The sequence below is a fragment of the Oryza sativa genome, chromosome 3 (assembly GCF_034140825.1).
Source record: "Oryza sativa Japonica Group chromosome 3, ASM3414082v1".
NCBI lineage: Eukaryota > Viridiplantae > Streptophyta > Magnoliopsida > Poales > Poaceae > Oryza > Oryza sativa.
Window position 1 is genome coordinate 28,973,281 of NC_089037.1, and position 25,463 is coordinate 28,998,743.

The window sequence follows — 25,463 nt, forward strand, 5'->3', positions numbered from 1 at the left end:
AAATAGATTAATATAATTTTTAAGATATTTTATATAGAAAACTTTTGTAAAAAAATGCAACGTTTAGTAGTTTGAAAAATATGTGCGTGAAAAAAGAGGTGAGTTGGGAAAGAAGAGGAAATGTTACTGATGGATGTGGTTTCATCCATAAAAGGATAAAAGGTTACTCTGCATGCCCTCTAGCTTATTTGTTTCTATCAAAAACGCTGCCTAGTGGCTTCATCCATAACTTAACCGAGCAGTTATCGATTAAAAAACGATCAGTTTCAAATAAATTTTGCTAAAATTTTAAAGTTTACTCTAAATACTTTTGAACTTTGACCGGTTTATTAAGCAATTCCACGTATTGAACAGTGTCGGTGAACTTGCGAGATATGTGTAATTTAGAATAGTAATAACTTGTAAATTATTTTTTATATATATATAAACTTGTTTGGTATGTGCAAATAAAGGGGGGAAAAAGCAAGTCATAACTAATATCACTAAGTTGAACGCTAATTGGAATATTACGTAGACTCCTATGTCAACATGATATGATGTTACCTACGTATACATATGCTTGATCAAACATGAAATAAGTAATGTTTATTATACGAATAAAAAACGTAAAATATAAAGGGAGTATGCAACGAATACAACATGTCTCATGGCCTTATATGTGTGTGAGACATCCTAATTAGTTATAATATATCGTTGAAGACTTGATTCATATGTACTAGACAAGTTTATGCACTAGAATAAATATTTTTATTAGTTTATGTACTAATTGCACATGTATGATATTTCTGTGTACCGCACATGCAATTTAATTACTCCCCATAATCAAGCATTTTTAAGAATGGTGAGGTGTTAACAAAATTATAGGGACACATAAAAAAATCTTATTGAGTTGTGTCATCTCTCTTTCTCGATAAATTGGCATTCAATTGCCATGCTATCCTTAAAAGAGCCAAAAGCCCCTGAAGATTGTGAGGTGAGTTGTCATTTTGGTTGCCGGAGAACACACTCAATTATCGCATCATTAATTAATGTTAACTATTATAGATTTTTAAAAAATACTTGAATCTTTTTAAAAGCCTTTTATATCACCTTTTTTTATCAAAAAACCGCAGCGTTTAAGTCTTGTACTACTGCATTTCCATGCATTAGCACATACTATACAAGGTACTGTAGCAGCAGTACTCAAATCTATTATTGATAGTCTTTTTCTACTACTGCTACAAAGAAACCTTTTTAGACAGCCAAAAGTATTTTTTGCTGGTGGGTGAAGCAACTGTCTAGCTCCAGGTGTATGTGAAAAATCACAATATTCACTTGCGAGCATCACAACCGCATGCGAAACCAATTTTCACAGGTGTTAAGATGATCGACTACAGATTTTTTTTTCCAAAAAAGGAAAAAAAAAAAGGGGGAGAGAACTTAGGGAGGACTAACAGAGGTGTGTTTGAACCAGTAAGAAAAGGACCTATTTGGAGCCATGTGTGTTTTACATTTTGTGCTTTTTATACTTTCTTTTTTTTTAATCCCGTGTTTCAAAAGATGCCCTGGGTGTCTTCATGTCAAGAAGAGACTTCGTTCCTTTGTCGACGCCAAAGAAAGCAACATGCACTCTCATCTTCTTTAACAGCAAAGGGGTCTAATCAACCACATTTCTGTGAGTGAGCAAAAAGTTTTGGTTTGCCGGCTGGTGACAAGCAGTACTAGCACAGCGACTAGATCTGAAGTGCCCGGCCGCTGGAAAGGCAGATCGTGTACTGATTGTCCCAGCTCCGTCCCGCGGTCTCGCGGTAGCTTCACACAACTTTGCACAAAGTCCCAGATTCTTCCCATCAGCGCTGCCTTTCTGGTGGTCCGACCGTCCCTCACTCACTCCCTCTCGCGTGGTTCACGTTCTGAAACTTCCCGAGTTCTGAGCTTACCCTGCCTGATGTTCGCCCTCCCACGTTCACAACGCTGTATCAATTTGCCGATTTGCCCGGTCTGGGATGTAATGCCAACCAATCCCCCGCAGTTGTACGTAACTTCTTGTGCTTCTACCTGTGCATTTTAGGGTGCAGCACAGCAGCAGACATGACTCCATGCACGTCATGCACGGATGTTAACGGGGCCGTTCCAATGAGTCATATAATTAATTAAATATTAATTAATATAATGTTAAAAATAGATGATCTCAATTTTTATATAGATCATTTCACGAAATGTGCCATTTAACATGCTAACGAAAAATGAGAGATAATTCAAAGGTCATGGTACATTCAAACGCAGCCTTGTTTAAGGTTAGTACTTTAGTACGCTAGGATAACATGCGCACGCTTTTTTTTTATTGAGTTGATTAAGGATGCTGCAGTTGCAACTTGCAATCTGCTGCGGTCCGGTGGTGTGTTGCACGGTGGAACAAAGAGGAATCATCGACAGTTTCAAGGTTTCGCTGTCGATCACACACCTAGAGAAATCGCGCTCAGCTTATTCCATACAAAATTGAAAAAAAATAAATAAATAATACATCTATATCACCGATGACTATTCATATTATAACTTTGGTCAATAAATCGAGCATTTTTTATTGGAAAACGTATCCTATACATACAAATTTTCTTGTGTGCACACCATATACACCAACTAAAAAATATGAAAAAAAAACTCTAAAAAATGTACATCTACCCTTAGTAGTGTTATATCTATGTCTAAAGTCACAATTCAAATTCATTACTTATATATGGGGAGAAAAAAATTCTGATAGATTTATACTCTTAAATTGTAAAAAGAATATTTTTGTTATGGCCAAAATATAATTAATTCGAGGTTAATATTTAACACGTAAGTGTAATCTTATCTTATCTTATATAATGAAAGCAGCAGGCTTTCTTACACGAGAACGTGCCACATCATTATAAATATATTAGCCATCGGATGAAGGATTTGGATAAACAATGGTCATTGGATGAAAAGGGTACATGTATAAACAAACCACAGATGAGCTAAATAAATGGAAATTTCCGGAGGTTTCTGGTACCTCCCCTAGACACATGATAAAAAAGAGAGGGGATAAAGAGAGAAGAAACATGAGGTTTCTAGTGATTTCTCTTATAAACATATAGTACAACTTAGCTAAATCAATAGTTGGCTAGGGAAGTCCATACTTTGTAAAATAATAACTTATTATGTTAAAACCTTCTTATAAGTTTACCTAAACTAATAGACCATATAGAAAAGTTCTTAAACAAAATCAAAAGTCGCACAAAGCGTGACTACGTGGCTAGTATTATTGGAAGTACGTATACAATTTTTTTCTAAAATTTTTAGTAAAATTTGTTAGTTCGTGTGCACGGTGTGTACAAAAAAAATTGTGTGTACATTATATGCTCCCTATTTTATTGACCACAACTATTTATTTTTAACTTCTGTCATTAATAAAAAAAATCTACAACCGGTAGTTAAGTGGTGGTATAAGACATAATTCAGTAAATAAAAGTGAAAGGGCCTGTAACCTAGTGGTTACAAGAGTCTCAGTAGCACCTGAGGTCCTAGGTCCAACTCCTAATGGAAGCGATTTTTTTAGGATTTATTTTTCAGGATTTAACAGGGTTACAAGAGCCTCAATTGTACAATTCTCAAAAAAAATATAATTCAGTAAGTAAGAGAGGATGATTGGTTTAGATTTATTTTTTTACCAGCAAAGACCATTATAAAATACTTTAATCTGAAAATAGTAAAACATGCCATATTTAGTACCGGATCATAATGAGGGAATGACTCCATCACTAAGGTTTAAATCCTGATGCCGATCATAAATATTACATAAGCAAATAAGCTTCCAATATAAATTTAATTTAGTGAGACTAAAGAGTTACCTCAATTTTCCGTCTTTTGAGTGTGCGAAAAGAATTGCTTATAAATGTGTGAATAAGGTGTACATGTGTAATGTTGTATGTGAAAATGCGTCTCGTCTTAAAAAAGATTTATGATACTTCTAGTCTTCGAAGAACCTGATCTTTTCGCACCAAATAAGAAAGGGACAAAAGGCTACCGCTTTTTATTACTACTTGATGCTCATCTTCTAAAGCTACGTACTATTAAATGGTACTTAATCCATGCGCATCATAGTGAAATTTTCTATCCTGCCCGGCCGAGCTGTCTATATATCTTTTCCAGGGACATAATTTAGTGTGGACAGTGGATTAACTAGTGTTTCACGTGTTAGCGTGCGTAGCGTGCGTGCGGTAGCTAGGAATGAGTACATACCATATATACAATCTGATGATAGACATAAGCATGATTGCATGATTAGACAAAGTGGCAGCTAATAAGCTACTCCCTCCATCCCATAATATCCCATAATAAAAGGATTTTAAGTTTTTACCTCGTTTTATTAAAAAAATTAAATATAAAAAACGAAAAGTTGTGCTTAAAGTATTTTGGATAATAAAGTAAGTAAAAAAATTAAATAATAATTTTAAATTTTTTTAATAAAATGAGTGGTCAAACAGTGCAAGTAAAAACTCAAAATCCCTTATATTATATTATGGGACGGAGGGAGTAGCTCCTTTCGTACTCAATTTTCTTTCCAAATCACATGTCTTGTTTAGGTGTGTCCGGTGTCCTAATCTCAACTTAAGCTGCGTATATGTATTCGTCTTAAAGTACAAACAGACCATCCAATGAGGTACGGGCTATGGTTTGGATGAATAAACTGCAGTACGTCAACGAAGTAAACAAAGGCCACAGGGCCACATGATCTCAAGTTTCTCAACAGGTGAGATTAAGTCCAAATTCAGATGAGCAGCAAAGGGATGGCACGTGCTTTTTTAAAAAATACATCTTATATACGAAATATCGTAAGCAATTTGCAGTTTTTTTTTCGAGGAGTAGACTAGTCGCTGGTATTGTCATTCGTCTCTAAAGGCTGAAGCAAGCGAGCACTTGAGCTTGTGCTAACAGAAACACTTACAAAAACATATGATGAGTGGTAAACTTCTACTTGCTTATTTTTCGTGAGCACGTTAATCTTATGAATATGTTCTTTACAACAAATTCTATAAGAAAGATGTTTTAAAAGCTAAATTATATTAATTTTCAGGTTTTTATAGCTAATACTTAATTATATGCTAATAAGCCACCTTATTTTTCATGTTGGAGAGTAGGTTCCAGACCTTTATATTCGAACACAACCTTAGAACTTATTCAGAAGTTATGACTATAGTTGTACAACCAGCTACTATAGAAATAAAACTTACATTTCTTCAATCGCTTGCAGCCACAACAAGAGGCGCCAAACAAAGTCTTAGTATTAGACAAACCTATTGTATGTATCATAAAAAATTATACCACATTACTCTTTTTAATATGAAAAATAGAAAAATAAATATTTAACCTTTCTATTACTTTTTAAAGGCACAACTAATTTTTAAAGTGGTTTTATAATATAAGACATGCATTTTTATCATAAATAATATTCCGCACAACAAACTCATGAATATAAAGTCATACTATACAATAAACTTATACACTACCAAGTACCAACAATGTACTCCATGAATTTCTATAATTCTTCCGTACTTAAGGGTAAAATGGATTTTTTTTAAACGAACAACTAAAGCTCAACCGGCAAAATGAGTACGTAACGTAAATCAAAATCAAATTCCAAACGTTTATCAGAAAGTGAGCAAAATATAAGCGCATACATTGGCCGAAATTTCTAAGGCATTCGAGAAAATTTCCCCATAAAAAGGGCAGTATATATTCATGAATTCGTCGAACCCTTTGTGGTGGGGTCCCTCACCCTCGGCACGTAGCCACACCTGACGTGCACCGTTAATTTTGTGCGCGTGAGAGAGGGCGCGGTCACTTGTATGTATACCCTCGCTAGTCAAGAGTCAAGACGCGCGCCCATGGATTCGAGTAACGCCTGTACGTAATCCTCCCCGGCCTAGTCGCGATCGGTCGGTCCGATCGATCGAGTCCACGGCCATGAGCTTAGCTTGTCATGCACGTAGCTTAATTAGGCCCGGAACTTCCAGTCTCCATCGATCCGATCTCTCTTGCTCGCCTCCAAAAACACAATGGCGTGTTAACAATGATGACGGTTACTCCCTCCGTCAAAAAAAGACAAATCCTTAATTTCCGTGTCTAATATTTAACTGTTCGTATTATATGAAATTTTTTTATAATTAGTATTTCCATTATTGTTGATGATAAAACATGATTAATACTTTATATGTGACTTATCTTTTTAATTTTTTATAATTTTTTTAAATAAGACGAACAGTCAAACGTTGGATACGGAAATCCAAAGTTTGTCTTTTTTTTTACGAGGGAGTAGCTGTGGCTCGTTCTCGAGGTGGTGCTGTCGCATCCTTTGAATTAAACGCATGTGTAATCATTTTTTTTTCTAATAGAAAAGGGTAAGGTGACGCATGCTAATGAGTTTGTGCCGATTCTTCGTTAGTTTACTCAAGTAGATATGGTAAACAACCAAACAATAGACTGAAACATGCATAAATTGCATACAAGATATTGAGTTTTACTTTTCCATGGAGTTGAATGCCTTGGAAGGAGCAGGCATTTTATACAAGTTCGTAAAATATTCAAAATTCGCAAGAAGCCAAAGCACCGTGTCCACAGCGCGCCTAATGAGGTAATGCCAGGTTTGATGCATCGGATATTTGTAAGAATGAATTAACCAGCTGACGGGACACTGACGTTGTACGAACCCAGCAAAATTCAACATTCTGAATAGTACCCGAATTCAATTCCTTTCCGGGTTCAAATTCTCTTTTGAACTTTGCGATGCATTTATCCTTATCCATCACACGCACACACGGCACACGGGTGTTTATGCTGGTGTGCGGCGAAACACCCCGAGTATTTCCCTCGTTTTGATCATTCGATCATTCCATGGTTTGGTTCCACCATTTGGACAGTCAACCCGGCAATTGTTGGCATCAAGCGCGGCGGATGGCAGCGACCGCCGACCGGTACACCGCCCATGTGCCACAGCCCGCCCGCCCGCGCGCGCCAGCGGCCAGCCTCTCGCGAATCGATCCCAAAAACACAACGTTTACAAAAACTATTATGAACTAGAGTGGATTTTAATAGGAGATATTTATAATTGTTTACACACTTAAATAATTAAAAAACAATGGTAAAATTAAAATTTTGAGAAGATATATTAACATATGATATATCAAATTTTAAGTTATACCATTTAAAAAAGGTAAATTAAACAATAATTAATGCATATTTATAGTTAATTTTTTTATAATATGTTGAAGTTAAATTTAAATTTGAATGTCTGTGAAGCGATTTATATTAATCTATCTTTTCATAAAAAGTTTAATATTTTTTTTGCGAGGAAAAGTTTAATAATTATTTAAGTGTGCATACCAACAACAAGGGATGTCGGTAGGATGGTACTATCCAATAGTTTCCCTGTTACGAACTCCTCCGCTTTGGTGACTCGCGACGGCGATGCGCGGGCACCACAAAGCCGCCGCGGCTGGTGGCCGTGGCCGCGTCGCTATAAAATCCCACCGCGGCTTCGTCTCTCTCTCCATCAGCCCGTCTCGCTCTTGCTCCGCGTTCCGCTTGGCTTTCCGGCTTTAGCAGAGTAGTGAGAGAGAGAGAGAGAGAGAGAGAGAGAGAGAGGAGGAGGAGGAGGAGGAGGAGGGGATTGTGACTTGTGATCTGCGAGGATGCAGGTGCAGGGGTTCTTTGACAGGTTGACGGGGAGGAACAAGGAGGCGTGGAAGGAAGGGAGGATCCGTGGGACGGCGGTGCTGGTGAAGAAGGACGTGCTCGGCCTCGGCGACTTCCACGCCTCCCTCCTCGACGGCGTCCACAACATCCTCGGCCACAAGGAGGGCGTCGCCTTCCGCCTCGTCAGCGCCACCGCCCGCGACCCAAGTAAGCACCGCCGCCGCCGCCGCCGCTCGCCGGCCAAAGCAAAACGCTCATCGTGCGTGCGTTTCGTTTCGTGTTTTTTTTTTTTTGGTGTGTGCGTGTTTCCGCTCCAAAGCTTTTGCCTCGGCGTGATTGGTTGGTTGGTTGATTCGTTTCCTGAACAGGAGAAACAGCCGCGTTTTCTCTGGCTGGGGTTTCCGTTTAATTGCTCTCGCTAATAGCTTAATTACAAACCGGTATTTGCAGTCTTCAAGCGTTGTTTGCAAGCTTTTCCTCGGAAAAAAAGCGTATAGTAGTAGTACAAATTTGAAGTGTGCGGTTTGGTTGTTGTCACGCATTCAATGCTACTTCCGTAGAGAAGAAAGGAAGGGAACATTAATTAGTGGAGTGATGGGAGGAGGCAGCATTGACGGTCAACGTCAACACACGTCCCTTAACCCCTCAACAATCTACAATCAAATGTGATTAAATGTGATTAAATCAAATCAAGAAAAGGACACCCAATTCCATTGATCGTCCTGTCGATTTGTCCCCCACTTCATCGATGGATCTGTTTTTTCAAAATTTTCTTTCTATCTCTTTCCAATTTTTTGTCTAATTTTTGTGGATGGACAGGCAATGGAGGGAGGGGGAAGCTGGGGAAGCCGGCGCACCTGGAGGAGCTGGTGGTGACGATGAAGTCGACGGCGGCGGGGGAGTCGGTGTTCCGGGTGGCGTTCGAGTGGGACGAGTCGCAGGGGATCCCCGGCGCCGTCGTCGTCACCAACTCCAACCGGTCCGAGTTCTTCCTCAAGACGCTCACCCTCGACGGCGTCCCCGGCAAGGGCACCGTCGTCTTCGTCGCCAACTCGTGGATCTACCCCGCCGACAACTACCAGTACGAGCGCGTCTTCTTCGCCAACGATGTGAGTCCACTCCTAGTCCTCCTCTTGGTCAACGGTCATCTTAGTTACAGTAGAAGCCTAGTAGTACTACTCCATTTTCATTTCCAGATGGACATTGCCAATGCCACTGCTCTTCTGCAGTGTTGCTCAAAGACCATAGTTAATTCTTGCTAATGAGCAGTACCGCTACATCTTAAGCTAAAGAAAGATGAGAACTTGCTTAAGAGCCTTGAGCTAAACCGCTGACATTAACTATATAAGCCTTGAGCTCCCTTGCTATTAGGAATATTGAAATCAACATGCAAATTCTAGTGGTCTAATCAATACGAGAACATAGTTGTTTGTGCCAAAGTTTGCAATTGATGAACTATGTACGGTTCAGTAGTTTGGTTGCAGTAAGGAATTTTCGTTCAGGTGGGGGTCTTTCAGCCGACCATGAATGCATGATGATAATGGATGATACTTAGAAAAATTCAAGGCAAAGTTTTCATAATTGCACTGAACGAGGGTTTCTGATCGGATGGTCCATGCCAAGTAATCTTGGACACGTCACTTAGAAAATTGATTACTGCAGACGATGGTACAATAATTGATGACCACTTTCTGCAGACAATATGATGGCTGCAGAGTGCAGATACTAATAGAAACATCAGGAACAGTATGAATCTTGGACATATGACATCTTACATGTGCATGAAAATATGTAAATGCCTCTACAGTGACTGGAGATAGGCGGCTATCACCAACTCATGGATTTAGATATCGCAATGCCTTTAGAAATCCTTGAAAAGCTAAACAAACCTATGCCATTTTTTTGTCATAACATATATTTATGGATTATATATTGGATCATGGTCAACTTTCGTTTTTGAAGTGTTTGTTGGATTAGGTACCGTGATAGCTGTACCTAGATCCAAATAGCATATGCATATCCACCTTGTCTCCTGGAAATAACTGTGATCTAGAATTTGATCGTATCTTTTCTTAATTTACTACACCTATAGATTAATAGATAGCATCCTTGTCCAGTCTGTCAGCAGGTTAGGAGTATAGAAGCTGACTTGACTTCCACTATGATCTACAACAGGGAAAGAAAGTTGGATAGAACAGCTGATAAGTTGAGTTACTAGCAGTTTTTGAGCTTGGTGCTGCAGTCTAGTCAACCGTCCAACTGTCCATAGTGATGTCCGGGATTCAGGGCTTCCCACAATAAACATATAGTGGAAATAACATCCTGTACTCTACAATTGGCTGTATAAAAATGAAGTTGTTCTTTTTCAAGTTATGGCATCGACAACTACTCGTAACTCATGAATGGTACATGCTAGTCTTTATTATTAAAATGATCCTACATTCCTACTGTCAAATCATGCAAGACATCACATAGCTAGAAAATTACACCTGCTGAGTTCCATTTTGAAAATGACAGTCCTTTTACTAGCCACTTTTTGTTTGATTCTTCAAAATGATTGAATGCGTCTTGTGCTACTTGTCCTAGACAACACCAAACTGAATGCCCACAGACACAAAGCCACCAACCGCTCGTTCGTCCCTATTAGCGACCTGGTCTTACAAGCAAACAAAAGAATAGTTTAGCTTGGTCACCACTCACCTGTGTGCTGTTTAATTAAGCTTTTGTTTATGTATCATGCATGGCATATGCAATCGCTTGATCTACAACTAGTTGATAGAAATAAAAAAATTGAATGCTTTTCTTTTGTTTATGAAAAAAAAAAACAAGTAATAGCTGCCTCGCTGACAATCAAATGGAGGTCATTGATACTGCCTGTATTTTCTTTCAGTTTTAAAGCATGAGTAGTAATATAAATTCACTTTCTAATTGATTAATTATAGTAATATAAATTCACTTTCCAATTGATTAATTAATACTCCTGCTATTAGGGTTTTCACCTGTCAGCTTATCTTCTTGATGAGTGACTGAAACTGCTCATTCTATTTACTAAGTTTATCTGTTGCCTTATTTTCTTGCTGTTTTGCAGACATATCTGCCTAGCAAAATGCCTGCACCTTTGATCCCTTACCGGCAAGAAGAACTCAACATTCTACGAGGGGACGGTAAAATTGGACCATACAAGGAGCATGACCGTATCTACCGTTATGATTACTATAACGACCTTGGCCAACCAGACAAAGGCAGTAAACTAGTACGACCAGTCCTCGGTGGCAGCCAAGAACTCCCCTATCCCCGTCGAGGCAGAACTGGCCGGGCCCCAACAAAGACTGGTGAGTTATAGATATCATGCATTTTCTTCAATTTGAATTTATGGCACCTTGCAACTGGTTCCCTCAAATTCTTTTCTTGCTCAATATTTTCTCAGACCCAAATACAGAAAGCAGGCTTCCTCTGCTGGACTTGAACATTTATGTCCCACGCGACGAACGGTTCGGGCACCTCAAGATGTCAGACTTCCTTGGGTACTCTCTTAAGGCTATTGTTGAGGGTGTTCTCCCAATAATAAGGACCTATGTCGATACGACACCAAAGGAGTTTGATTCTTTTCAAGACATCATGGAACTCTATGAAGGTGGATTGAAAGTGGCCAATGCCTCTGCACTAGCAGAGATCAAGAAGAGAGTTCCCTTTGAACTTATTAAGAGTCTTTTGCCAGTTGCTGGCGATCAAGTCTTGAAGTTACCCCTACCACATGTTATCAAAGGTAACCAGCTTTCTGCATGAGCATAACTCTGTATGGTTATACCTTATTGGGTAATTTGATTCTGTTCATATTTGGTATTATCACAACTTATTGTTTATGATGTTTCAGAGGACAAATTTGCTTGGAGGACTGATGAGGAGTTTGCACGAGAAATGCTCGCAGGAGTTAACCCAGTGATGATCAAGCGTCTGACGGTTAGTAACTTCATCGTTGTAGGATATGCAAGTATGTGCATCTGTGCTCGCATAATGGAGTGAGTAATCTTTTTTTTGTTCTCCAACTGATCATAGAATTTCCCGGCAAAAAGTACTCTGGATCCAAATGTGTACGGTGACCATACCAGCAAGATCACCGAAGCTCACATTAAGCACAACATGGAGGGCCTCACGGTGCAAAATGTATGCTGAATCACTGACATACAAAGCGAAACATTTCAGCTCTAAACATGCATGCTATATCTTTGAAATGCAAATAACTCGTATATGACTATACTAGAACTGCATACACTCAGGAGATTGACCAATAAGTAACCATGCTATGCAGGCACTGAAGGGCAACAGGCTTTTCATCCTAGACCACCACGATCACTTCATGCCGTTCCTGGACAAGATCAACAAGTTGGACGGTAACTTCATATATGCGAGCAGGACCATTCTGCTCCTGAAGGACGATGGCACCCTGAAGCCCCTGGCGATCGAGCTGAGCCTGCCGCACCCCGATGGCCAGCAGCACGGCGCCGTCAGCAAGGTGTACACTCCAGCCAACACCGGCGTCGAGAGCCAAATCTGGCAGCTCGCCAAGGCTTACGCCTCCGTCAACGACTCTGCTTGGCACCAGCTGATCAGCCACTGGTACAGAGCCAGCCTCCTCTGTTTCGTTTTCTGTGTTGGAGTATGAAAAGGAGGCTCATGATGTTTTTGCATGTTGCTGCTGCAGGCTGAACACTCACGCCGTGATCGAGCCGTTCGTGATCGCGACGAACCGGCAGCTCAGCGTGGTGCACCCCGTGCACAAGCTGCTGAGCCCGCACTACCGCGACACGATGAACATCAACGCTCTGGCACGGCAGACACTCATCAACGCCGATGGCATCTTCGAGAAGACCGTCTTCCCAGGCAAGTACGCGCTCGAGATGTCCTCCGTCGTGTACAAGAACTGGAAGTTCACCGAGCAGGCTCTCCCCGTCGATCTCGTCAAGAGGTAAAACCAAAATGAATGACATCTTGCAAAGCTCTGGCTGATCAGAACACGGCAAGAACAACGATGTGACCAGGATGGGTTTTGCTTTTGTGTGTGCAGAGGGGTGGCCGTGCCGGACCCGACGAGCCCGTACAACGTCCGGCTGCTGATCAAGGACTACCCGTACGCCGTGGACGGGCTGGTGATCTGGTGGGCGATCGAGCGGTGGGTGGGCGAGTACCTGGCCATCTACTACCCCAACGACGGCGTGCTCCGCGGCGACGAGGAGCTGCAGGCGTGGTGGAAGGAGGTGCGCGAGGTCGGCCATGGCGACCTCAAGGACCAGGACTGGTGGCCCAAGATGGACACCGTCCAGGAGCTCACCCGGGCGTGCACCATCATCATCTGGATCGCGTCGGCGCTGCACGCGGCGGTCAACTTCGGCCAGTACCCGTACGCGGGGTTCCTCCCGAACCGGCCGACGGTGAGCCGGCGGCCGATGCCGGAGCCGGGCACCGAGGAGTACGCGAAGCTGGAGCGCGGCGGTGACGAGGCCGACCTGGTGTTCATCCACACAATCACCAGCCAGTTCCAGACCATCCTCGGCATCTCGCTCATCGAGATCCTGTCCAAGCACTCCTCCGACGAGGTCTACCTCGGCCAACGCGACACGCCGGAGTGGACGTCGGACGCCAAGGCGCTGGACGCGTTCAAGAGGTTCGGCAGCCGGCTGGTGGATATCGAGAACCGGATCAAGGACATGAACGGCAACTCGGCGCTCAAGAACCGGAACGGGCCGGTGAAGATGCCGTACATGCTGCTGTACCCCAACACGTCGGATGTCACCAAGGAGAAGGGCCAAGGGCTCACCGCCATGGGCATCCCCAACAGCATCTCCATCTGAGTCTCGCGTGCATTCTTTAGATCGATATACGTGTGCTATTGCTAGTGTTGCGCGTTTGCCGTCGTCGATTTGTTTCATTGTTTGTATCAGTGTGCATTACCGTGATTCTTCGTAGTTCAGGGTCTCAGGGATAAGTCGTTGCAAATGTGAGTAACCTTGAGGCATGGATAATTTCATTAGGAATTATTCACATGGAATAATGAAAGTTAATAAAATCATTTTGCTTTCAGAGTTTGTTTCAACTTTTATGATCCATATATTCCCAAATAGCGAAACAACGTCGTTTTAGAATGCACAATTGAGCTTTTTTATCATTCTTGAGGGTGAGAGGTACCAAAATCCCATCCATTCATTGAGCCAGATCCAAGGGTTGACAAGATTTAGTATCAGGAGGTACAAGTTTCATGTGCGCACGGTACCTCCTCGCAGTCCGCATGCAATACTTGAGCGGAAGGGAAAAATTGTATTTTAGCATTCACATTCGTTCATTCTAGTGGATAGGAGCGTCTGCGTCTCCAGCGGTCCAGCCCAAACAAGCAAAGCAACCTTCTCAATCCCGACCTCGGCGGGAGTGACGACGACGTCAGGTCGGCCTCCTTCCTACACGGTGGCTGCGTGGAGCTGGATCGATTACTGCGGTTGCGTAGTGTGAAGGCTGGTTGATTACTGCCGCGGCGCCTTTCCGCATCTCAGTGGTCCAATGCAGCGCTTGCCACTGCATCCAACAAGAGGAGAGCGGCGAGGAACGGCGCGGCATGGCGTTGAAGGGGAGGAAGCTAGGACGCATAGCGCAGCCGGCCAGAGCAAGGAAGGGGAGAGATTTGTGGCAGCTGCGGTGCAGATAGAGATTAGCAGCCGAGCAGGTTGCAAGTCGCCGGTGCGACAAGGTGATGGGAGAAGAGACACGGACCTATGCTGTGGATAAGAGTTCTCTCTCTCTCTCTCTCGTTTTTTCATCTGGTCCATCCTCACCCTGCTAAATGAACGATTGGATTTGATCCAGTACCTCCCATTACTAGTACCTCAAGGTACTATTTCAAGGGTGGTAAAAAAGCTCTACTAAATTTGTCACAAAAGATACTTTCACGCGGCTATATATTCAATATTGAAAATCAATCTTCTCTTCTACCTTACCTCTATCCTAGTCCAACAGTAAATTGTCCTTGATTAATGGGAAATTTTCAGATGGGGGAAACTCTTATCTTGACAACGAGATACTTAATGACAGACCATCTCATCTTCCCCCGTCTACTCCCTCCAGTCGTTCCCCTCCTGTGCTCCCCTTCTTCTTCTCCCTCCTTAGCCATAGATACTTAGATACTCTCTCCGTTTCACAATGTAAGTCATTCTAACATTTCCCACATTCATGTTGATGTTAATGAATCTAGACATATATATCTATATAGATTATTAACATCAATATGAATGTGGTAAATGCTAGAATGACTTACATTGTGAAACGGATAAAGTATTTGATACTCCCTCCGTACTCGTAAAGGAAGTCGTTTAGGACAATGTTTAAGTCAAACCTTGGGAATATAAATCATGAATAACTCTCAAGTTGTTTAGTTTGAAAATGTAAAAATTATATGAATAGATTTGTCTTGAAAAATACTTTCATAAAAGTATACATATATCACTTTTCAATGAATATTTTTATATAAATAAGAAGTCAAAGTTGTGTTTTGGAGACCGTGTCGATATCCTAAACGACTTCCTTTATGAGTATGGAGGGAGTATGTGAATAGGCATGGTGGTAATGGGACATGCCACCAGCATTAAATCTAAAGGCCTAAAGTCTGAGCGCACATGGTGGTAATGGGACATGCCACCAGCATTAAACCTAAAGGCCTAAAGTCTAAGCGCACATTGATGACAAGGACGATGAACGTCACTGGACCCATGGCCTCCTCAACTCCCCGTCCTCCGTCTCATGCTTAAGGCATGACGATGTGCACCGGATTTGACTCTCATGCAGAAAAGAGGCAAACAAGGAGAATTGATACCGACCGGCACGAATTCCTCCTCCCATAAATTGTCATTGGTGATGGAAAAGGAGACCATGAGGCTGCTATATATGGAGCTTTGATTGGCACCTAACATGGTGAAGCGATCATGTTTCTCACCCACCTTATGTGTAGGTACGTCATATGACACATCATCTGGTTAGTACCCATAGGTAACAACTAGTGTTGTTGCTTATAACACCGTGTCCTAGCACCTAGCCATCAACATCGATATTGACCGTTGCCACGATCTCCTCCTAGTGATGTTATCGTGCTTCATTGTTGACGGGTGGCTTTGCTCAGGGGCGTCCTTAGGCCCATGCGGGCTGTGCGACCGAACAGGGCCCCCAAATTTCAAGGGCCCTAAAATATTAAGTATACCCAATATATAATAATATTAAATGCTTCAATTTTAGTAAAACTAAGCCCCCAAAACAATGCAAAAGGTGAATGATCCATTTTCCAATTTCCATCGTACAGTCGTCCGTGTCGTCGAAGTCCCAACGCCACGTCGCTTCGTCTCCTCTCCTCAGTTACTAGGCCACTAGGATCCATTTTAATATTTCGCACGGGGACCCAATTTGTCCGGGATGCCCCTGGCTTTGCTCATGACAAAGACACGAGTGTGTGTCGTGGGCGTGGGATGCTGCCAAACTCACGAGGAGGAGGCACCATAATCCTGCGACCTAGCATGGGCTGCTGCCGACTGATTTTCTCGTGTCGTCTCGTCTGCAAGCTCATCCTGGTGGGAGCACAGCACAGCAGAGAGCTAGACGAACTCACAACCCCAGGTGAACGTGGTCAAGTTGCTCAACATACACGTGCAAAGCTACTTTAGCTCCTAGAGGTTTTGCATGGGTTTAAGGGTGCCTCTCCTACGCACGACGACGACGAAAACAGGAAAGGGTGGGTGGGCACGCTTTTGCAGCTGAACTCCCCGAGATAGAGCGGTTTGATGGAACCCGAGAGACAAAGGAGACAACGGCGTGTGTTTGGTTAATTCGGCAGCATCTTCGGCACGGGACCAGGCGTAGTATCGCGTATATGCCCTCGTCTCGACTCCGCCGTAATCTGATTCGGCCGCGGTCTTCTTCTGGAGAATATTATGCTTGCTCATTTTATGCTGTGTTTAGTTGGTGAAAAGAAAATTTTTAAGTGTCACATTAAACTTTTGATTGGATGTTAAAATGAGTTCTCAGACACGATTAAAAAACTAATTTCATAACTTGGTTGGAAACCGCGAGATGAATTTATTAAGTCTAATTAATCTTTCATTAGCACATATATGTTACTGTAGCACTTATGATTAATCATGGATTAATTAAACTCAAAATATTCGTATCGCGATTTTCATACAAACTGTATAATTAATTTTTTTTAATTTATATTTAATGCTTATATATGTGTCTAAAATTTGATGGGAATTTTTTGAGAAAAAAAGTTTAGGGAACTAAGGTGTCCCTCCTTTCCAAACACCACCTAAACAGGCCTTTACAATCTACAAAAAAGGCACGGGCATAGCACGAGCTTTGCCCTTTTTTCTCGCGCTCGCACATCCTCTCTTTCCACAGTTCCACTAAAAAAATCCACTTCACCTAGCAGCCGCTCTCACCTCCACGCGCTCTCCGCCACCGGAGCACGAGCGCGACTGCCACCACCTCCACCGGATTCATCTCCGCCTCTTGCCGCGGCAAAGCCCCCCCAGCTTGGATTCCTCTGTTTTTTTTTCCTTTTTGCGTACGAATCTCTTGTATATCCCTCTCCTGTATGTTGCGAGAAATCAATCTAGTCCGAATGGTGTGCTCCTGCGTGCTGGAGTAGTCTAGGTATACCAGTTTTGTTCTCCAAAGCATTTGGGATTGGGTTGAATGGAACATCTATGGTCCACGCTAGGTCCGCCCCTGGCTGTGATGGATGGAGCTTAGAGCAGGGGCAACCTAGATCAGGGGTGTCTCCCTGGGGGGTTTTCATGGTGCTGTGGATGTTCACTAGCTTTGGAGGGTTTGATTAGGGCCTCTTGGGTCATAACAGGAGGGTTTTAAGGGACCTGGATTTGGTAAAGCATTTTTCAGGCATGTGATGCTTCTTGGGGAGGATTTCATGGTGTTGTGGATGTTCACCAGCTTTGGAGGGTTTGATTAGGGCTGCTTGGGTCACAACAGGAGGGCTTTAGGGATCTGAATTTGGTAGTCATTTCAGGCATGTGATGCTTCTTGGGGAGGATTTCATGGTGTTGTGGATGGATGTCCCCCAGGTTTGGATGGTTAGACTTCTTCGATCACCACAAGAGCTTTGAAGAGACCTGAGTGGATAAGCATTTGATCCTTCTTGGAGGTGTTTCATGGTGTTCTAGATGTTCACCAGCTTCGGAGGGTTTGATTAGACTGCTTGAGTTAACAGTGTTCAAGGGACTGAATTTGATAAGCATGTCGGGCATTTGATCCAGTGGTGTGGATTCGTATCCATCTTTTGTTGTTATAAGATTTGCTGCCACAAAAAATGGAAGGTGTGCACGGTATAGAATCTCTGGCTACTGGAGATGGTTGGCATCATCTTTCCCGTACCCTTGGACCGGTGCTCCTGATCTCGATGGGGTATATTGACCTTGGGAAGTGGGTGGAAACGATAGATGCCGGGTCTCGGTTTGGCTATGATCTCGTAATACTGGTGTTGCTTTTCAACTTGTCGGCCATTCTGTGCCAGTATCTGTCGATGTGTATCGGCATGGTCACTGGGAAAAATCTTGCGGAGGTACCACTTTGCTGACATCTGTCGTCACCTACTCACATTTCTTCAGTTTAGCTCAATGAATGGCTGTACCTTTTTTTCCTAAGTGGAAGTATTTAGTGTTACTCAGATAGCATCAACCACATAAAAAATAGTGGGGGAGTTCTTCAATTTTTCCTCCTTTTTTTTTCTTTAGGGGGGTGGTTGATATTTCATATTCGTCATCTATCATTTTCTTCGAGAGCTGTTAACTTTTGTAACAATATTACATGAACGGAAGATTTGCCGCGAGGAGTACAGTCCATCAATATGTGTCATCCTTGGTATTCAGGCAGGATTGTCCTTGCTAACCGCGGAACTAACCATGGTATGTTCATACACTTTAGACAAGCTTTCCTCTCTCTTTTTTTTTTTTGTTAATTCTTTGTTCTAGAGTTAATTTACCAATGTTATGCATAGTTGACCTATAGGAGCATTCACTACCAGAGAATTCAGGTTTTTGCCAGCTTTCAAACTTTTAATACTTGGTTATTTCAGCTTTCAGGCATATCAGTCGGATTCAACCTGGTCTTTGAATATGATGATCCTATCGCAGGCTTATATTTTGCTAGTGTTGTGGTCAATTTGCTACCTTACACTATGTCTTATCTGGTAAGCTTATGATTGATCTCAGAATATCTGCAGTTCTGCACCACTAAGAGCAACTCTAAGACGTTATGCCTTTACTTTATTCTAGGGCAAACGGATGGCTGGGACATTGAATGCATGCGTAGCAGGCTTTGCACTTCTTTGTTTTGTGCTTGGTTTATTAGTCAGTCAACCAAAAATTCCAGTTGATATGAATGCAATGTTCCCCAAGTTGAGTGGTGAAAGTGCTTATTCCTTGATGGCGCTTCTTGGCGGAAATGTAATAGCGCACAATTTTTATGTTCATTCATCAGTTGTACAGGCAAGCTCCATTTCCTTATGCTGATGCTTAAGTAAATGCTGAGATAGTGGCTTTTGTTGAACTTGTACTCCACCCATAAGTTATATATATGAGTAAATACTTCTTTAACTTGTATAACTATTCTGATCAGTCCATGAATTCTGAGGACAGTTCATTACTTGCCAATTTTTGGAAAAATGGTAGAACCTATTTTGTCCCTCATTTTTTAAAAAAATTTCCCACACTTGGCATTATAGTTTAAGGTTGGGCTGTTCAATCCAGGTTTTGAATGGACTGTTCAAAACCGGGCAATGTCAATCTTGCTGGCCATGAAGCTAATCACATAACTGAGCCTGCTGATTTCTGGTTTGCACAGGTTGACTTGACCCCAGGCTGTAGTTTAAAGTAACCGGTTTTCCTAAGTTGTGTTTTCTAATACATGATTGGTATTAGTTTTGAAATCTGCAAGGAAGCTAATTCTGGTTCATGCTAAGCCATGCAAGCATAATCCTGCAACTTTGTGGTGTGATAATAGAAACTGGTGTGTGGGTTGGCAAACCAGAATCATGCATCCTATGCTAAGATGTGCAAGCATAATCCTGCAACTTTGTAGTACATTCTTTCCATATTAAGAAAAGAGTAAGAAAAATATGCATAGATTGATCCAAATGCTTGATTTGTTCTTTTGCTCATGAAAAATTTCTTGCAATTTTCTCTAAGCAAATGATGATCACTAAACCTGCATTTTAAATTTATATGCCTTTTCTACAATCAACTAATAGAAAGTCAGGGGATCCAATACAGTTTTTTGTTTCTGAAGCTTAAACTTGTCATAAAACGTGTAAGTCGGTTCTACTGTACCTTTGACATTTGTGCTCTCCGTGCCATGCAGTTTTCGTAAACCCACACCATTTTCCTTTTTTATTTTTTACCTTTTGTTCTATCTGCTATGCCATGTTTTTGTTAATTCAGAAATCATTTGTGCAGGGCCAAAGACAATCTACAACTCTTTCCCTTGGTGCTCTGTTCCACGATCACCTGTTCTCAATATTGTTTATTTTCACTGGGGTTTTCCTTGTGAATTATGTCCTGATGGGCTCAGCAGCAGTTGAATCCAATAATACTCTGGTTACTTTTCAAGATTCTGTAGATTTAATGAACCAGGTTTTTGCCTCCAGTTTGCATTCTGCTTGTTTTGAGTATGAATTCTGCACCATAGTTCCTTCATGAGTTCCTCTGAATGCCTTCTGCAGATGTTCATGAATCCGATGGCACCAATTGTTTTTTTAGTGATCCTTATCTTTTCGAGTCATGTCATCTCATTGACATCTATTATTGGCAGCCACGCAATTTTGAAGAATTTCTTTGGTGTAAACTTGCCTCATTCTGCTCATCATCTGCTACTAAAGGCCGTTGCCATGGTTCCTACTATGTACTATGCAAAGGTTGCAGGTTCTGAAGGGATATATCAGTTACTCATTATCTGCCCAGTTATCCAAGCTATGTTCCTTCCTTCATCTGTTATTCCTGTTTTCCGTGTTTCCTCATCAAGAGTTATAATGAGCAGATATAAAATATCTTTGTACGTTGAAATATTGGCCATCCTAGCATTTCTTCTTTTGCTGTTCACAAATATCATTTTTGCTGCGGAAATCCTGTTTGGTGATAGTACCTGGACAAACAACTTGAAAGGGAACACTGGAAGCCCTGTTGTACTTCCGCATGCCATTGTAGTTCTAATTTCTTGTGCATCAATTACTTTTACGCTGTTCCTGGCTGTCACTCCACTGAAGTCAGCAAGTAATGAACCTGAAACTCAGGAGCTATCTGAGCACTCTCAGAGAGAAGATCCAGATACTACTTATCAAAGAGAAGCAAGTAATGAACCTGAAACTCAGGAGCTATCTGAGCACTCTCAGAGAGAAGATCCAGATACTACTTATCAAATAGAAGTAAGTAATGAACGTGAAACTCAGCAGCTATCTGAGCACTCTCAGATAGAAGATCCAGATACTTTTTATCATAGAGAGGAGCTTTCTCTGGTTGAACAGAAAGAAGATCATACGACTTCTACTATTAATGCTATTCCCAGGATTTCATCAGAAAGTTATCAAACATCAGCTTTGGAGCATAATGACTTTCCTGACATCACTGTGGAGTCTGGTCATGGCACTCAGCAGCTTACTGCTTTTGTGCCAATTATTCCGGAGGTCTCATCGTCTATCAAACATAAGGAACCAAAATCAGTAGTTATTGACCAGACGGAACCAGTGCCAAAGGTTTGTACTGCCACAGTAGTAGAACATAACACTGCTGAGAACATCAAAATGAAGAGTACAACTTCAAAGCATGTCCAAGAAGAAGCAGGAGCTAGCATGGACTATGATACTGAGGCTTCTTATAATGCGGAAGTCAGCAAGTCTTCTGGAAACAAGGCACCTCCAATTTCTGATGACCCAACATCTCTTACTTTGAGCAAGGGGAGAGACTCTGATGCTGGTTATCGTGGCAGTAACCTCTCAAGACTGCCTGGTTTGGGTCGTGCAGCAAGGAGGCAATTAGCAGCGATTCTTGATGAGTTCTGGGGACATCTCTTTGATTATCATGGTAAGCTAACGCAAGAAGCTAATGCAGGAAGGTTCAACTTTCTGCTAGGACCATACCCGAAAGCAGTTAGAAGTGATAACCAAGCCATCGAAGCTTCTAGGAGCCCCTTGATGAGAGATGCAATACGAGGATCAGCTACCATACAGAAATCATGGGACTCACGTGCTAAGGAAGTCTCTAGTCCAGGCTTTAATTTTGTGCTTCAGATGGGTCGCATTGGATCATCAAACTGGTCTGAGAGCATGCGTTTATCTAATGCTGACATCCCAAGGCCAACTAGCACCTTGTTTGAACAAAATACTCAGTTTTATTCAAATTATAATGTCCCATCTTACCCTGACAATCAGTTCTATCAACCTGCTACCATTCATGGCTATCACCTGGCAACCTCTTTGAAAAGTATGAATGCAAGTCACAGCACGCACTCCAGCATTTCACTAGATCCACGGCGACTTCCTAGATCATCTGAATCTGCTGGTTCTAACTACGCAGATTCTGCAAGGTATGCTCGTAACCAAGATGTAATTGGTTCACAGGGAACCGCTTCGCAAAACACAACAATGAGCTGTTTAGATACAATGACAGTGGAGAGAGCTTTTTACAATCCTGCCTCTGTTAATGAGATTGAAGGGGTTGGTTCATCTGCTTACTCAAAGAAGTACCATAGTTCACCTGACATATCTGCACTAATTGCTGCAAGTAGGAATTATTTGCCAAATGAAGTAAATTTGGGAGGTGCTGCTGGAAGCAGTTCATACTTCAGTAATTTGGCATGTGAAAGATCACAATATGTGAACTTGGGATCCAGTTCCACAGCTCAATTTGCACTTAGCAAGCACTCACAACCTAATTTCCATAGAGACACATCATCTATGCAGTCAAGTGTGAACCCAAGTACTGAATCCATTTGGGCCCAGCAGCCGTTTGAACAATTACTCGGTGTATCAAGAGCAGAGTTGAATAAGGGCGAGGGTAACACCGACCAGAGATCAAGTGGTGTCACCAAACACGATTTCTCTAACAAAGAATATGAGGTGAAACTTCTTCAATCACTCAGATTTTGCATCATGAAGCTCTTGAAACTGGAAGGATCAGGATGGCTCTTTGAGCAAAATGGTGGCTGTGATGAAAAATTAATTGATCAAGTTGCTGTAGCTGAGAGAGTTTCACAACATACCACTGAAAATCAGTTATCTGCTGATCTCCAGCTCCATAGTTCTGATGAAGACTTGCAGCCACTGCAAAGGAATGATAACAGGGATGCCAATTGCATGAGCCTACTGCCCAAGTGTGGAGATGATTGTGTTTGGCAGGCCCCCCTGATTGTCAGTTTTGGTGTTTGGTGCATCCGCCAGATTCTGAACCTGTGCCTTGTCGAAAGTAGGCCAGAACTTTGGGGCAAGTATACATATGTTCTTAATCGTCTCCAGGTATTTTTTTTTCTATTGCTGTCTATTTTGGGCAAACTGCAATATGGAGGGTAACCCAGGGATGCAGATCATCAATGGTTGCTTCCTGCATGTAGCATACATACTATATAGGCTATTTTGGCATTGTTGTGAATTATGCTTCCTACATATAGCATACAAACTAGTACTATATAGGCTATTTTGGTATTGTTGTGGATTACGATAATCTTTATTCGTATGATGGCTTTAAGATATTTCGGTTTTTTATTACCTGTTTTTGCCTAAATCAAATTGACAAAGATATATTTCAGTAAAAAAGAGAGAGAGATTGATTTCCCAATAATAGTAGAAGTGGATGGATATGGGAGAACGGCAACAGCTTGATAACCAAATTTGACACTCTCTCTGATTTTTCAATGGATTGTGAAAATACTCCATATAGCAATCCTATTTTCCATAGGAACTTTAAAAATAAGCACTGTCAGCACACATAACAACTGCAAACTAACCATATACTTGCTATGGTGGCTGGGAATATTTCGTGATGTATGAAAGTATGAAACACTGCAATAGATGGCATTCATTTATATAAATTTAAAATATAGTTGTTTGCAGAGAACTTTGTTTTGTATGACTACTATCATTTTCTTCGCCTGTAGATGAATCCTGCAACTTGTAAGTGCATTTTGTCCTACTCTGTGCTTTTAACCATAAGATAAACCTTAATCAGAAATCCCAACTACTGATTTCCTTCAGAAGTGCATAAAAACTTGTGAGTGGGTTCGGTTGCATTGAGAAATTGACTTCTAATGCGACTTGCATGCAGCAGAACTGCCCAAACTTCTGCCACACTGTTTGGACTTCAAGTTTGCTAATTTTCTTTTTCATTTACTTGCTAGGGAATACTTGATCCTGCATTTTCCAAGCCTCAGAAACCCATGAAAGGATGCGTATGCCTTCAAAAAGTTGCCAAGCCCATCTCTGGTACTTTCACCACTGCTGGTATGATCTTGGAGATGATTAAAGACGTGGAACAAGCCATTTCTAGCCGCAAGGGCCGAAGCGGCACAGCAGCAGGAGACGTTGCTTTTCCCAAAGGGAAGGAGAACCTAGCTTCTGTCCTTAAGCGATACAAGCGTAGGCTCTCGAACAAGACATCTGCAGGACAATAGCGTGGCAGCGAGCTTTCTTTTGTTTCTTGTTTGTATAGGGTTCTTGGGGCTGCTCCACAAAGTTCTGTTTTTTTGTGCTCCTCAAACCTTGGGTTTTTTCGATGCACACGATCTCCAGAGTGCCTGAGAGCTTCTTGATCTTTGGTCATTTTTGCACATGTTGTTTATGAAGTGGCCAAGGGTGAATGGTATACCTTGTTTATTCATCTTATCAGCGAGATCTCAACAGTAGATGATATTTGCTGGAGCAGCAACATTGTAAAGTTCTTTTTCCAGATGAACATTCTGAAGTCCGCTGGCTTGGCTTTCTGAAATCTCCACTAGACTCGTTGTTCCTTTCGGCTTTCGCTGTTAGGTTGTTACTGAGAATTTTCTGTTGGTCAGCTAAGCTTGAGTTCTGGTCCTTCTGGACTAGACACAGTGGCACACGATGCAGCGGATACCCATGTGCACGGCTTATGTCCACTTGTCTGATGTTAATTTTTCATCGTGCTTGCTTGTTACTGTAGTTGTTACTGCCTTACTGGTATCATCCAGGAGTCATATTTTCGTTGTTTGCATCTCTATAACCTTTTCCAGGGAAATGCATTGTTGCAGTCTTTCTGAACATATACTTGATGAATTCTTGAGTTTCCATGTACTACGATTTATTGACTGTAATTGGATGGATCCTGATCAGCTAGGAAAAGCTCAGGATCAGCAGAGAGTACAGTGGACGGTTCACTGTACAGTACACACGATCTATCTCGCTTTCGACAGGCAGGATTGGTCAGGGTCCATAAAATTCAGGCTTCTGTGCAGCTGAGCTATAGTGTCTTGGACAAGGGCCCCCACATTTGCATCATTGCACGTGCCACAATCAATACCCCCAGGCTTTGCTAAAGATGCTTTCAAGGATGCACCAACTTGGGGGCGAAGATACACGGTCATGTACGCTGGCGATTTTTGCACGTCGCACGCACCGACCGGTAGAAGATGCAAGGATAGGACCAAAGATCATCGGAATTGTGAACCGTTGTTGCAACTTTTCTGAATTACCCGGTAAAGGTTGTAAAAAAAAGCTACTTTTG

General features: G+C 41.9%; 2 protein-coding genes across 4 annotated transcripts; both read left to right on the top strand.

Moving 5' to 3' along the window:
* Positions 1-7,400: 7,400 nt before the first annotated feature.
* LOC4333823 (probable linoleate 9S-lipoxygenase 4) lies at positions 7,401-13,798 on the top strand. Of its 2 annotated transcripts, NM_001402222.1 has the most exons (9): positions 7,401-7,902; positions 8,515-8,804; positions 10,784-11,027; positions 11,123-11,461; positions 11,570-11,655; positions 11,752-11,859; positions 12,005-12,312; positions 12,398-12,661; positions 12,761-13,798. In NM_001402222.1, the coding sequence occupies exons 1-9, from the start codon at positions 7,692-7,694 to the stop codon at positions 13,542-13,544; spliced, it is 2,634 nt and encodes an 877-aa protein (NP_001389151.1). In that variant the 5' UTR covers positions 7,401-7,691; the 3' UTR covers positions 13,545-13,798. The 2 variants fall into 2 exon arrangements, with proteins under 2 accessions (NP_001389151.1, NP_001389152.1); NM_001402223.1 differs by lacking the exon at positions 11,752-11,859.
* Positions 13,799-17,081: 3,283 nt separating this feature from the next.
* On the top strand, positions 17,082-24,707 carry LOC4333824 (protein ETHYLENE-INSENSITIVE 2-like). Of its 2 annotated transcripts, XM_015775950.3 has the most exons (7): positions 17,082-18,301; positions 18,558-18,644; positions 18,815-18,928; positions 19,014-19,226; positions 20,193-20,369; positions 20,459-23,242; positions 24,121-24,707. In XM_015775950.3, exons 1-7 carry the CDS (start codon positions 18,050-18,052, stop codon positions 24,391-24,393), a joined length of 3,900 nt encoding a protein of 1,299 aa, XP_015631436.1. In that variant the 5' UTR covers positions 17,082-18,049; the 3' UTR covers positions 24,394-24,707. The 2 variants fall into 2 exon arrangements, with proteins under 2 accessions (XP_015631436.1, XP_015631437.1); XM_015775951.3 differs by lacking the exon at positions 19,014-19,226.
* The last annotated feature ends 756 nt before the right edge of the window (positions 24,708-25,463 follow it).

Coding starts and splice junctions, on each gene's coding strand:
- LOC4333823 (NM_001402222.1), top strand. CDS start 7,692: ATGCAGGTGCAGGGGTTCTTTGACAGGTTGACGGGGAGGAACAAGGAG. Junction 8,805..10,783: donor GCGTCTTCTTCGCCAACGAT/GTGAGTCCACTC, acceptor GCTGTTTTGCAG/ACATATCTGCCTAGCAAAAT. Junction 12,662..12,760: donor CCCGTCGATCTCGTCAAGAG/GTAAAACCAAAA, acceptor TTGTGTGTGCAG/AGGGGTGGCCGTGCCGGACC.
- LOC4333824 (XM_015775950.3), top strand. CDS start 18,050: ATGGAAGGTGTGCACGGTATAGAATCTCTGGCTACTGGAGATGGTTGG. Junction 19,227..20,192: donor TTCATTCATCAGTTGTACAG/GCAAGCTCCATT, acceptor TCATTTGTGCAG/GGCCAAAGACAATCTACAAC. Junction 23,243..24,120: donor ATGTTCTTAATCGTCTCCAG/GTATTTTTTTTT, acceptor TTTACTTGCTAG/GGAATACTTGATCCTGCATT.